Source organism: Gobio gobio (assembly GCF_949357685.1).
Source record: "Gobio gobio genome assembly, chromosome: 4".
In the NCBI taxonomy this organism is placed as follows: domain Eukaryota; kingdom Metazoa; phylum Chordata; class Actinopteri; order Cypriniformes; family Gobionidae; genus Gobio; species Gobio gobio.
In genome coordinates, this window is record NC_137100.1 from 23,490,292 (window position 1) to 23,505,372 (window position 15,081).

Sequence of the window (15,081 nt, forward strand, 5' to 3'; positions counted from 1 at the left end):
CTCACATCATGCAATATGCTTGTGCTTTAGGGGATGCAGCTACAGATGAAACTTTGTCAGCAAGTTAATTAAAGCACAAACCAACAAAAAAATATCTAAATCTAACCTTGACCTCACTAATTGACTAGTAGGGTGTTGGACCCATTCCTAATTACAACATAAAAGAATCTCAAGGTCAACTTTACTTATTTTTTTCTTTCAGGAAAACATGACAGAAAAATAAAAGCAATGTTATCTAGATAACTAAACAATGACCCTGACACAGTTAGCCGAAAATTCAATACATAATGTTTTTGCTGTTTTTAGTTACTCTATAAAATGAAAGCCCCAAAGAGGTGGCCTACTAAAATTTGAAATGTTTTTATCATTTTACTTTGTAAAGAATGTCATGAACACTTCATGGGTATGGTGCATGGTGTTTTTCTACTCTGGTAGCTGAAGTAGTAGGGATCTGCCTGGTAGAAACAGTTTTAGTTTAGCAAGAAGGGAATATTAATTATAAGACAGTTTATTTGGAAGGAAATCTGAGGCATATTTTTACAGTGTTCGACCAGATCACTGACATTTACACCCACAACTACCACAATGAATGATTACACACATGGAAGAGACAAAAACATGAAGCACTTACAGAGGCTCAGATTCTTCAGGGTGCAGGAAGTACCTGTTACAAACTTCCGGGCTGCTCTGGACAGGAAGTGCTGGATCAACCACACCGGGAGACACCAAGAAGCTCCGTTTGGTGGCGTTGGAGATAGGCACAGTAGGCCTGGCACACTTGGGCTGAATCATTGCTCTTGCTGCAATGATAATATTATTAAGTCATATTAATAGTACCGGTACAAAAGGCAAAATTTCAGGACGTTGGTTGAGGCTTCATGTAAACTTTATTGGATTAAAAAAAAAAAATTCAGAAAACACAAAACTATTTTACAAAGGGATAGTTCACCCAAAAATGAAAATTACCCCATGATTTACTCACCCTCAAGCCATTCGCTTCAGAAGCGAATTAACCTCCAGGAGCCGTATGGATTACTTTTCTAATGGATGGGCTTCAAATGTATGGTTGCCATTCACTGCCATTATAAAGCTTGGATTAGTCAGGACATTTTTTAATACAACTCCGATAGTATTTGTCTGAAAGAAGAATGTCATATACAACTAGAATGGCTTGAGGGTGAGTAAATCATGGGGTAATTTTCATTTTTGGGTGAACTATCCCTTTTAAGCACTTTGCACAATAATATGACAAATGTACAGCAAAACAAAACTCTTCACCATCTTTAAATTCCTGAACATCTCTCGGCTGGACAAACTCAGGCTTGACAATCTCAAACCACCAGAACAGCTCCGCTATAAATACCATGACGTTGTGCTGCAGAATAAAACGAACAGCGAGAAAATCAAGAACAGGTCCATAAGGAAATAAAACATCCTGTTAATGATGAGATGCATTATACATAGCTGAATAATTTACCTTAAGCACAGGAGGTGCATACAACATGTCCTCTAAGGTTAAATAGAAGCTTTTGTTAAGGTACTCATTGGCAAACTCTTTCAGCAGCTGGATATTATAAAGGCTGTCTGCTATTGAGGTCACCTCTTTCAAGCAGATATCTGCAGATAAAACACAAAGTTAGCAAACAAGCTATCCTGAGGTATGCAGGCTCTAACATTCTTGAACGCTCAACCAAGGGCTGAATTCAAACAAGGTCAACATTTGCTTGCGAGTTGAAGTATCATTTCAGAGAATTGTTACTTAATACAAGACGCAATGCGAGGTACAGCACCAAGGGAATAAATGTACAGTCAATCAACATTATGAGAAAGCAAACCAACAAAGACAAACTTCAAGATACCAACTGTATCATATTTGATATGCAACTTTCTAAGGCTTCTAAATTCAACAATCAACTAAATCAACAATTGCTGAAAAGGCTGTTGTACACAATCTACAACATGCCTTCTGTCGTCTGATTGATAGCTTTTACTTTTTTAGCAAGTAAAAGGACTTTTAGTATAATTCTAAAAATGTGCCCTTTCAGGTTGTGGGTACATTTGTCTTTTTGCCCCCCACAACAAAAACTACAGAGCTCAAATCTAAGCATTTAAATATAATCTTACTAAGACATTATTGGGAGTAAGTTATTGTAAGTAGTCTGCTATACTGTTATAAAGATCTCATTGAAGATCAGAATTTCATCTTTCTTTTTGGCCATATAAATATCAGCAATTGCACCAAATTGCATATTTTTGCTCAATTAGGGCCTCTGAATACAATACAGGTGTTTTTTTTACCCCCTTGTACTGTACGAGCCATACTGTGAGCCATAAAAGCATTTTTATTTTATTTTTAGCTTATTTTATTACTATTATCATTAAAGGGTTAGTTCACCCAAAAATGAAAATTCTGTCATTAATTACTTACCCTCATGTCGTTCGACACCCGTAAGACCTCCGTTCGTCTTCGGAACACAAATGAAGATATTTTAGTTGAAATCTGATGGCTCTGAAAGTCCTCCATTGACACAATGGCACGGTTCACTCTCAGGACCCTTAAAAGGTACTAAAGACGTTGTTACAAAGTCCATCTCACTACAGTGGTTCTAAAATAACTTTATGAATCGGCGACAATAGTTTTTGTGCGCAAAAAAAACCTAAATAACGACTTACATAGTGATGACGATTTCAAAACAAGGCATCATGAGCCGAATGATTCGGATCGCGTGTCAAACCGCCAAACTGCTGAAATTTGGCGATTCAAACCGCTGATTCGACTCGCTGATTCATAACGCTTCGAAGCTTCATGATGCCTTGTTTTGAAATCGTCATCACTAAGTAAGTCGTTATTTAGGGTTTTTTTGCGCACAAAAACTATTATCGCCGATTCATAAAGTTATTTTAGAACCACTGTAGTGAGATGGACTTTGTAACAACGTCTTTAGTACCTTTTAAGGGTCTTGAGAGTGAACCGTGCCATTGTGTCAATGGAGGCCTTTCAGAGCCATCAGATTTCAACTAAAATATCTTCATTTCTGTTCCAAAGATGAACGGAGGTCTTACGGGTGTCGAACGACATGAGGGTAAGTAATTAATGACAGAATTTTCATTTTTGGGTGAACTAACCCTTTAATATTTTGTCTAGAGGTTCAATAAACTTACATTTCAATTTTTTTTCTGCCGATTATTTAACGTCAAGATTTACAGGATTGAAATGAAGAGCAGCACCAGGCTTAAAAGGGGAAGTGTTTAAATACTTTCTCAGGTAAATGTATAGTAAATATAACTGTAAAAGTATGTTGATTTTCCAAAAAAGTAAGGTCTGTGGCGCCATCAAAACATGTTCTGGCTCAACCAATGCTGTAACTCAGGAAGGTGGTCTACTTATAATAAGCGGTTTAGGTGGGATTAGGAGGCGGGGTGGAGGAGGCACTAGGAGTGTTTGGGAAACCTGATTAAGTTTGGTGCTACTAGCAGTGAAAACATTACACACAGTCTAAAATACCTTTAGACTAGTTAACTAGTCTAGTATCCCTAGAGTTATTTCACTCTACCATCAAGCTTCATCAGGTCTGGGCAGTAGTAATGGACCACAGTCAGCAGTGCAGCACCATCACACACGTCCCTGATCAGATCCTCCAGCAGAGGGAAGTAGGGCAGCTGTCTACCTGAGGCATGATCCCGCCGATACCGTACCTAGAGGTGACATGAGAGGAAGCCAAACTGTCAAAACCATATACAATAACAGGCTTTATTCCACAAAGTAACCTTTGGTATATGGCACTGGTATTGTGCAGGCAAGAGGCACTTTTGCTATAGAAACATATTTTATCATTGAGGCTGAATATAAGTATTTGCAAGTCTAACAAAACTGGATACACACAAACAACTAGATACATTAACAGACAAGTTAAAGGATTAGTTCCTCCAAAAAAACTAAATTGTCTTTCATTTTACTAACCCTCATGTCGTTCAAAATGTATAATTTTTTTCCCCAAGAGAGACAAAAAGAGAGGTTTAGCAGAATGTCAAAGCTCCTCTTCTCCAAATTATGAGTGAATAGGGACTGAGGCCATCAAGAACAATACAAAAATTAATATAAATAAATTACTGTCAATCAACTTTATTTTTTTTATTTTTTTTTGTAATTAAATCGCACCTAACATTAAAGTTAATATATTTTTATATTGTAATGCTTTCAAACTCAATTTCCAAAACAAATGTAGAAACCACAAAAACGGTACATTTTAAATATTAGTTTAATTAGTTAATTAATATATTTATTATACTGTAGCGCAGCCAAAAGATGACAAAAAAGTATGCTGCGTTAATTGCCTTAAATATTTTAATGCTTTGACTTTAAAAAATGAAATCGCAAAATTAATCGTTTATTTATATTTTTATATATATATATATATATATATATATATATATATATATATATATATATATATATATATATATATATATATATATATATATATATATATTATATATATATATATATATATATATATATATATATATATATATATATATATATATATATATATATATATATATATATATATATATATATATACACACATATATATATATATACACACATATATATATATATACACACACATATATATATACACACATACAGTGAGGAAAATAAGTATTTGAACACCCTGCTATTTTGCAAGTTCTCCCACTTAGAAATCATGGAGGTGTCTGAAATTGTCATCGTAGGTGCATGTCCACTGTGAGAGACATAATCTATAAAAAAAAAATCCAGAAATCACAATGTATGATTTTTTAACTATTTATTTGTATGATACAGCTGCAAATAAGTATTTGAACACCTGTCTATCAGCTAGAATTCTGACCCTCAAAGACCTGTTAGTCTGCGTTTAAAATGTCCACCTCCACTCCATTTATTATGCTAAATTAGATGCACCTGTTTGAGGTTGTTAGCTGCATAAAGACACCTGTCCACCCCATACAATCAGTAAGAATCCAACTGCTAACATGACCAAGACCAAAGAGCTGTGCTAGAGACAAAACTGTACACCTCCACAAGGCTGGAAAGGGCTAAGGGAAATTGCCAAGCAGCTTGGTGAAAAAAGGTCCACTGTTGGAGCAATCATTAGAAAATGGAAGAAGCTAAACATGACTGTCAATCTCCCTCGGACTGGGGCTCCATGCAAGATCTCACCTTGTGGGGTCTCAATGATCCTAAGAAAGGTGAGAAATCAGCCCAGAACTACACGGGAGGAGCTGGTCAATTACCTGAAAAGAGCTGGGACCACCATTTCCAAGGTTACTGTTGGTAATACACTATGACGTTATGGTTTGAAATCATGCATGGCATGGAAGGTTCCCCTGCTTAAACCAGCACATGTCCAGGCCCGTCTTAAGTTTGCCAATGACCATTTGGATGATCCAGAGGAGTCATGGGAGAAAGTCATGTGGTCAGATGAGACCAAAATAGAACTTTTTGGTCATAATTCCACTAAACGTGTTTGGAGGAAGAAGAATGATGAGTACCATCCCAAGAACACCATCCCTACTGTGAAGCATGGGGGTGGTAGCATCATGCTTTGGGGGTGTTTTTCTGCACATGGGACAGGGCGACTGCACTCTATTAAGGAGAGGATGACCGGGGCCATGTATGGCGAGATTTTGGGGAACAACCTCCTTCCCTCAGTTAGAGCATTGAAGATGGGTCGAGGCTGGGTCTTCCAACATGAAAATGACCCGAAGCACACAGCCAGGATAACCAAGGAGTGGCTCTGTAAGAAGCATATCAAGGTTCTGGCGTGGCCTAGCCAGTCTCCAGACCTAAACCCAATAGAGAATCTTTGGAGGGAGCTCAAACTCCTTGTTTCTCAGCGACAGGCCAGAAACCTGACTGATCTAGAGAAGATCTGTGTGGAAGAGTGGGCCAAAATCCCTCCTGCAGTGTGTGCAAACCTGGTGAAAAACTACAGGAAACGTTTGACCTCTGTAATTGCAAACAAAGGCTACTGTACCAAATATTAACATTGATTTTCTCATGTGTTCAAATACTTATTTGCAGCTGTATCATACAAATAAATAGTTACAAAATCATACATTGTGATTTCTGGATTTTTTTTTTTTTAGATTATGTCTCTCACAGTGGACATGCACCTACGTTGACCCCTCCATGATTTCTAAGTGGGAGAACTTGCAAAATAGCAGGGTGTTCAAATACTTATTTTCCTCACTGTATATAGCATTAAAAAAATGTCAATGCAACTTATGCACTAAAACTAAATCTTCTGCTTCTCTGTAGCTCTAACATGTCCAGGTCCAGGCCTAGTTCTCATCCACTTTTGTTGTGTGGCAAAGATAGCTTGGACATTCTTCTCAACTACTCATTACTACTGATTGAATACACTATATTCCATTGATAAAGCAATACCATAAGGGGTTTGGAACAACATGAAGGTAAATAAATGATGGCTCCTTTAATTTTGGGGTAAACTGCTCCTTTATGCAACAATACAGCAGAACAGTGACTGGCCACAACATAGTTTATCACAACAAACTTAACTCAAGAACAACTAATGATATGATTCATGAGAGCAAGAAACATTGATATGCTGTTGATACATATAGGACTACAACTACACATTCTTACGAATGGTTGCATAATACACCTGTATAAACAAAAAAAACAAGAACCAAAAATACGAACAATCCGCAAATGTAGTGGTCGACTGATGTGGATTGTTTGCTGGCCGATGCCAATATCTTAGAGCAATGGTTCTCAACTTCAGTCCAGGGGACCCACCACTCTGTACATTTTGTGGGTCTTCTTTATTTAATACACCTGAGTCAGATCATCAGCTTGTTAGAAAAGAGCTCCATGAACTGAACTAAGTGTGTCAGATACAAAATGTGCAGAGCGGTGGGTCCCCAGGCTTCGAGAGCAGAGAAGCACATGGCTGATATAAAGCCTATATGCATATCACCATATTTTAAGACTGTATGATAAGAATAATGAATACTTTCTGCAATGAAATTATAATATATATGTATTTTTTTATATGTGATATATTTACTATAATAATTAAATTACGCCATGCATTGAGGTATATGTATATGGGAAAAAAGTATTATAGCGTTTAGATTTATATTAGACAGATCTGTTAAACAAAGGTAGTAAATTAATGTAGAAAGGCACGCCTCAGGTACTGGGATTCTCAGTGCTATCAAAATAAAAGTCCCTCTTCTCTGACTGTTAAAAGGATAGTTCACCCAAAAAAGAAAATTACCCCATGATTTACTCACCCTCAAGCCATCCTAGGTGTAGGGGAGTTATTTTTAAAAAAATGTCCTGGCTAATCCAAGCAAGCATCATAATGGCAGTGAATGACAGCCCAAAATTTTGAAGCTCAAAAAAGTGTATCCATCCATTATAAAAGTAATAAACACGGCTCCAGGGGGTTAATAAAGGCCTTCTGAAGCGAAGTGGGTTTTTGCTGTATATGGGTTTTTGTAAGAAAAATATCCACATATATCCTGTCTTCTGGCGGACCACCTTCCGTATACCACTTACGGAAAAACTGGCGCGCCGATGACGTTGGACGTAGCGCAAGCGTAATGAACTGTGTGAGGGTTTCTTTGTAAGTTGACTACAGAAAGCAGTCTGCCGGAAGCTAGATATTTTACTTATAGTAAAAGTTTTAGTATATAGTATTAGATAACTTATAAGTTTTAAAAAATTATATTTTTCTTACACAAAAAGGCCTTTATTAACCCCCCAGAGCCGTGTGGATCACTTTTATAATGGATGGATACACTTTTTTCGGCTTCAAATTTTAGGCTCCCATTCAATGCCATTATAAAGCTTGGATTGGCCAGGACATTTTTTTTTTATAGAACTCTGATTGTATTCGCCTGAAAGAAGAATTTCATTTACACCTAGGATGGCTTGAGGGTGAGTAAATTATGGGATAATTTTCATTTTTGGGTGAACTACCCCATTAACAACCACACAGGAAAAAGAAATGTATCAGCCAATGTCAAGAGATATCGGCTTATATATTAACCAGGGCAATATATTAGTCGACCACTACACAAAAGCATCTACACATTAAATCACAGCCAGCCATAATCGTAATCTTGTAAATGTATTCAAATGTCTAGGTTTCGGACAGGACACCGTGAAAGCTAGACAGATCTAAAGGTTAAGGCAGAAGAATGGAGACATGGAGGATCTCTGTGCCATTAATGAAACCCCCACAAGATCCAGCATGCAATGGGCAGATATAAACATAAGATCAGGCTGAAGGACAGACACAGCCGAGAGACTAGACAGAACAAGAAATAGGCAAAAAAAAGATGGAAATGACTGCAAAAGATGAGAAGACGAAAGCTGAAGTTAGAGACTCCAACACACAGACTCCCTCTCTCTCGCTCGCTCGCTCTCTCTCTCTCTCTCACACACACACACACACACACACACACACACACACACACACACACACACACACACACACACACACACACACGTACAAGTACGCTCAGCGGCATGTGTTAGCTCATAACTGCATGTGCTCAAAGGGTGAAAGGCAGATCATTTTGTGTGATTACAGTGTAAGCCACTGGAAAGCAGCGTCTCCCAGTGTGCACTGATTAGATAAAAGCGTGGCTTGAGTGGTGATGGCGTACGTCGGGACTGACACATACTATGCGTGCAGTGGAGAGGAAGCACTCACAGCCAACTTACAGGTACTAGTTTCCAATACCATTTTGAGGGAGACTATCCCAGTAGCGAGGGAGGAGGTTAGAGGGAAAGAGACGGGAAGAGGAGCAGAGAGGATGTAAAGTCAGGGAAGAAAAGAGCAGACAGATGTGACCCTGCTATGAGGTTAGAGGAGAAACAGAAGGAGTGATGCCACTGAAGATATTAGATTATTTCCACAAGGCTATTGTTGTTACATTAGTATTATCTATTCAGATGAGTCTTGCCATTTCAGTTCACACCTAAGGTCCTGTTTACACCTGGTATTAACAACCGTTGCGTTTGATCCGAACAAGTGGTCAGTTGATTGTGTCTCAAAAACATCTCAAGTGAGTGAACATTTGAAATCAGAGACAAGGGCAACATTATATGGGGAGAAAATACATTGTAATCATTTACAAAACCAAACCAAACAAAGAACACTTTCCCCCTCACATTTCCTCCAATGCAGTTTGAATAATGTTTTCTAGACACGTACAACCCTGTTTACACTTGTCTTTAACAATGTTCACTTGTGAATGGATTCCAGATGTTAAAACCAGGTCTAAACAGCGCCTGAGAATTAGAGTTTTACAATGTATGAGTGAAACACTTGTGCTGGGATGTCTGGTACCTTCTGATGACTTGGAGATTCCAGCAGATGCTGTTTTGATTTGTGCTCCATCTCTGTGATCTCCCTCATTTTTAGGTTCACCTGCAGCACAAAGAAGGGATTACTAGAATACATATAAAAGAATTCATAATAAACAGCTGAAGTTTTTACAGCCTTCTTTTAAAAGTGCTGGCAGACGTCCCCGTGCTGGCATGAATGGACATGATCTGGCCAAGCACTGAAAGGCCCCCTACAGGACTAGACAAATGCAGGTACGCTAGTAGTACATGTAACACACAATATGTCTATTCAACCATAACCTTCTCCATTTAAACTGTATTCAGTTAAAAAGCAAGTTAATCTGATATATCAAAGATAGTTCCATTACAAACATGACTTGAAAGGGCCACACCCGTCAAAAAAAAACCACACACACACCTTGTTGATCCAGAAGACCATAGCATCCTCAAGGTCAAAGGGGAGCTCCTTGGAGGCACTGAACGTGGAGAAACGCTTCACGCATGTCACAACCTTCTCAATGCTGATCATCTCCACAGTGTAGGCCATCATCAAAGCATCAATCATGGGGATGTGAGAACTCTGTGCCACAAAACAGAGGAGAAAGAAGTGTCTCACAACTGCGCTTTCATTTTGCCCTTTTTCACCATAAATTTAATGACCGCATAAAGAACATTTGTAAATGTAGTACTATTAGGAATGTTCTTTTTTTTCATTAACCAACAAACGAAGGTTGTTAACCATTAACCGACAAGATTGTTAAATTAGAATTAGATCGGGATTAGATTTAGAGCGGGAGCCCGTTGTGCTTTTACACTGCCAGCGCTTGTCGTGTGCAGCTGAACCGTGGCGTATGTATTGCAAATACAGACAAATATTTGTCCATTCTGTCACCTTTTCCGGTGTTCTCCTCCGACCCCTGTCTGTCTCGTGCTTTGATTTATGATGGGCAGCATATATCTGCTGCAAATGCGACCGTGTTCCCCTCTGTCCCAAACACATATGCATATAACACGCTGTATATAGGTTGTTTACATGATAAAAGTAACCTTGAAGTTAAGATATGCCTCTAGTTTTAATCACTTAAACGGGCCTTTGACATTTAAAAACGTTTGCATTTTCGTGTATTTTATTTTATTTTTTCACTGCGCTGGATGTCATATGGTGCTTGTGAAACACACGGAGCACTTCACTACATGATTTCATGGTGAAATTTGTTATTTTTCATGTTAATCATGTCAATTTTGATCAAGAACAATGCACTGTGGCTTTAATTCAGCGTGAGCAGCGGAGCAAAAATAGAATCAGTGGTGAAACGTTCGCGGCACTGACAGTCTGCTCTGCACCTGTAATGCGCTGCAGCACCGTCTCAGCGTGCGGTGTGAATGCTCTAATATGTTAACATGGGCGCCGGAAAAAATACGCTCTGCTAACGCATGCGGTGTGAAACCGGCCTAAGTGTCTGCAAAAATTAAAAATAACAAGTGTTTGTAAACATTTTTGCTTTATTTACCGGCATTTTACGTCATTTCTGAATGTAATGATAAAATGCGACTTGCGTACATACTCTACGTAATTTTATTTGTGTAGAGTATTTTTTAACTATTCAGCAAACATATTAACATTTCTTGAAAAAATACTTTAAAAATCACTTTTCAAACTGTTTAACTGATAGTATCAATCGGTCAACATTTTTGCCGTCCGTTAACAGTTAACCAGTTAATAACATGCATCATGAAAAAAAATTTTTTATATATAATTTATAATAAATATAATGCATATGGTAAGTAAAATTTTATATTTTTCACAGGACTTTATAACCTAGTAAAAGAAACATCCCTATACTCTTAACCCTATAATCCATATATTTAAAGGGGACCTATTATTCCCCTTTTTACAAGATTTAAAATAAGTCTCAGGAGTCCCCAGAATGTCTGTGAAGTTTCAGCTCAAAATACCCCACAGATAATTTATTATACCATGTTGTAAATGCCCATTTATGAATGGAAGGACAAACATGTTGTTTTCATGCATGTATCTTTAAATACAAATGAGCTGCTGCTTCCTGCCCCGCTTTCCAGAAGAGGGTGAAGCCTGTACATCTCGTGCCTTGGATACTCTGCCAAAAACTAACGCCGCATTCACACGGGGCGTCGGCGTCAACGCTTCTCGTTTACTTTGAATGGGTGACGTCATGCGTTGCCGAACTGAATTGTGGGTTCCGTCGCGGCGCTTCACTCGCGTTGCAAGCGGCAAAAGTTGAAGATTTCTCAACTTTTCAAGCGCCAACGCAGGCGTCATCCAATCAGATCACCCTATGCAAATATCCTAGAGCAGACGCTAGCCAATCGCGTTCGTTTAAAACACCGGTGAATGAAGAGTGAATGAAGAGTAAAGAACGATCTAAAATGGAGGAAAAGCTAATAATTGCGGTGGATAATCACCCGGTCCTTTACTACCAATCATTATTTACATACCGGGACACAAACTGGAGAGACCAGGCCTGGAAGGAGGTGGCAGAGACGGTTGGAGAATCTGGAATGTATCATGCTTGTATTCCGTCCGTGTACTCTGTTTATCATTGAATGACAGCAGCATATCATATCATGTGTGGTTCAAATAGGCGCTATCCCCCAGCCAAATGAGGAATCAAATATTAAAGTGATTAGTTTTCATACACAAAATAATCTCACAGACTAGCTGTCAAAAAAGGCGCTTTTTTGTGTTGTGTTGTGGTCCAAGCGGCAGATTAGCTGTTGTCACTATGACGGTCGCGTCAGGCACCAAGCTTCAGCCACGCCCTCCATCAAGCGTTGACGCCGAAGCCCCGTGTGAATGCGGCGTAAGGCCCAATCCCATTTCTACCCCTTAGCCCTTCTCTTTCCCCTACCCCTTCGTTTTGCGCGTTCACGTGAAGGGGTAGGGGTGTCTCGATTCTTTTTTGGCTGGAGTGGTAGGGGTAAGGGGAAGGGCCAGATAGCCCTTCAAACAAAGATTTTTCAGGACCACACTTCGAACGAAGGGGTAAGAGGAGTTTCACTCCACCGACTACCGTGCTGCATAGAATGTGTGCGTGTTGCCACTCGGGATCGATCACTTGTGTGTCGCCTGGCTGCCCGTTTCTCCGTAGCTTGCTAAACGCACTATTTGGGTGATTTGAACACATATTAATAATAGTTTAAAAATATATATCTGGTCATCCTTCATAACGCAGTCGATATTTACATCACATATCGTCTGTAAACTCTCACGTTACCAAGGCAACGACTAACTTGAAGTATAATGTATGAACATTATCGCAGCACCAAAGTAGAAAACGAAACCATATTCGTACCGGTCGGCTCGGATCAGCACGGAATGGAACGGTTAATAAACAAAGAGAACAGTTTGGTCCAATGGAAAAGCGGCTTCACTAGTCTTGTATGTTCTGTATCATTCTGTATCATCTTAGGAAACTCTGGCTCATATGTTTTTGAACTGAAAACGAGCTGCATTTTATTAAGTCCAAATACGCCGCAAAACTCTGTTGGGAGTGAGTAATTTGTTAAACGTGCTCGCGCCTGATTTCTATGAGATATAGCCTACGCACTTCATTGCTGTTCATACTGGTTAAATGTCACAGGACATTATAATAAATTAAACGGGGTATGACGTGTAATGGTATAGTAGTGGTGTCCCATTTCTTAGGGGAATATTTTCACCCCTACACCTTGGCACTCTGTTTCAAGGGGCAAGGGGAACAGGTAGGTGTAGGGGTAGGGGAAGGCGAAGGGGTATAAAATAGAATTGGGATTGGGCCTAAAACATCTGTTTGGTTTAGGGACGCACCGAATGCAGGATTCGGGTTCGGATTCGGCCGAATATTGGGTTTTTTGACAGGGTTCGGTTTCTGCCGAACCTCAGAATTTTTTTCCACAGAACCGAACCCGCTTGCACTATGCGCGCCCCGCTGGTTGAACGTAATGACGCCGCCGTTGAAAGTGAAAATGAAACTCATGAACAGAAAACGTGGCAGTAGCTACTTTAAGTCAAAAGGCGATTCAAGTCGAGCTACATGTTCAATTTGCAATGTCGATTTTGTCTCGTGGTGGCAAGGACCCTAAACAACAGCCGCTGTTAAGACATTTGCGTATGAAACATCCGAAAGAATATGAGTTGTGCATGAAGGAATCTACAGACAGCAGCCAAAATGTATTTTATTTTACCGTGCAAACAGCTAGCCTGGCTCCGCCCTCCTACGTACTTCTGCTCAATTTTCATTTTCCTTCAGTACTACGTCTGGGACTGCGGTGTATGCTTAGGTTTTCCCCCGAACAATTTTTTACCGGTCCAATCAGCGAACAGAGGGAGTGGCTGAGAGCGATGACGTTGATGTCGTGCGCTAGTTTGAGTTGTAGTTCAGTAATGGTGGCGGTGAAAGATGCGAGTGTGTGGCAGCGCTGACGAATGTCCAGAAGTTAAAACCGGAGTGTGGCGAGGTGGACGAGCGAGCGAGCGAGATCGGTGTGCGTGATTGAGACACACCGGTCTCGAGTCCTCTCATGAGGGAGCACGGAGGCATATAAGGACGAGCGACACCGGTGAAGGACGAGAGAGGACCAGGCCTGGATTTTAAGATGTGTTTTGTTATGTTTGTGCGCGGCAGTCGTCCGTGAGGGGCTGCCGCTTTTACTTTCATTTTGTGTTTATTTTTTGATTAAAAGTTGTTAAACGTTCGCCGGTTCCCGCCTCCTTCTTCCCTGAACAAACGAACTCCCGTTACACGGAGCAAGAACAATCACTGCTGTACTGCTGATGTTGTGGTCCGGGAAAAGTATTTTTCAGCTCGCTCCGTTAGTGGTGAAGGAGTTGCTGAAGCCGTCCGTCTCCCACCACCCGCGAGAAAAACCCAGGCTGAATTATCGACTGCTTTTGACAAACACCAAGGTCGTGTGGTAATGTAATTGCTGTCCGAATCCACATCTCTGAGTTTTCAAGAATATATAACTTCAAAACTCACTGTTTATATCCTTTATAGACCCTTACAGAGCACTGTAAGGTTGCGTGAGCTGTAATTTGCATTTCTAGACTTGTATTTCTTTAAATACTGGCAAGTGTTTACAAGAGCAAAATATTTCATCACCGCTCAAAAAATAAAAGAAGAAAAGCATGTAAACATTTGAATTGGGCTGTTATTCACGGCAGCATTTATTCTTATCATACCAAGCATATGACATTTTATTGACAGCATACAATCATGTTATGATTGCACGAGATATGCACCACGAGAGCAGCGCGTTCCGATCACAAAACTCTCCTCTCCACCGTGAATAAATAACAACCCGAATGCACGAGGTTTTATCACTGACACTGAGGTGGTGTACAGTAGGGCGAACGGCGCGTGACATACGTCACGACCAAACGTTAGTGATTGGTTAGGCAGATCCAGTGACTCTTGGCAGATCCAATAGTTTTAAACTTCAACAGAGTGCCCGCCTTCAAGGAAGTAAACGCTTGTCAATGGAGAGTGGCCAGACTATGTACAAATGAAATGTACGAGAGTCTGGTAAAACCAGGCTAGCAAACAGCCGCATTCAGATCAGATAAAATATAAATAAAAATAATAAAATAAATAGGCCTACACTAAATATTTTTCACTTAAAAGGTCCTGTTCTTCGTGATCCCATTTTTCAAACTTTAGTTAGTGTGTAATGTTGCTGTTAGAGCATTT

General features: G+C 39.6%; 1 protein-coding gene across 1 annotated transcript in view; it reads right to left on the reverse strand.

Moving 5' to 3' along the window:
* camsap1b (calmodulin regulated spectrin-associated protein 1b) overlaps window positions 1–15,081 on the reverse strand; it is a 43,106-nt gene that overhangs the window by 11,461 nt on the left and 16,564 nt on the right. The window contains exons 4-9 of the mRNA XM_079814794.1: window positions 9,792–9,953; window positions 9,375–9,455; window positions 3,555–3,696; window positions 1,478–1,617; window positions 1,279–1,375; window positions 632–800 (exon numbers count right to left, since the gene is read on the reverse strand). Coding sequence (XP_079670920.1) covers window positions 632–800; window positions 1,279–1,375; window positions 1,478–1,617; window positions 3,555–3,696; window positions 9,375–9,455; window positions 9,792–9,953 — 791 coding nt within the window. The remainder of the gene's footprint in view (window positions 1–631; window positions 801–1,278; window positions 1,376–1,477; window positions 1,618–3,554; window positions 3,697–9,374; window positions 9,456–9,791; window positions 9,954–15,081) is intronic.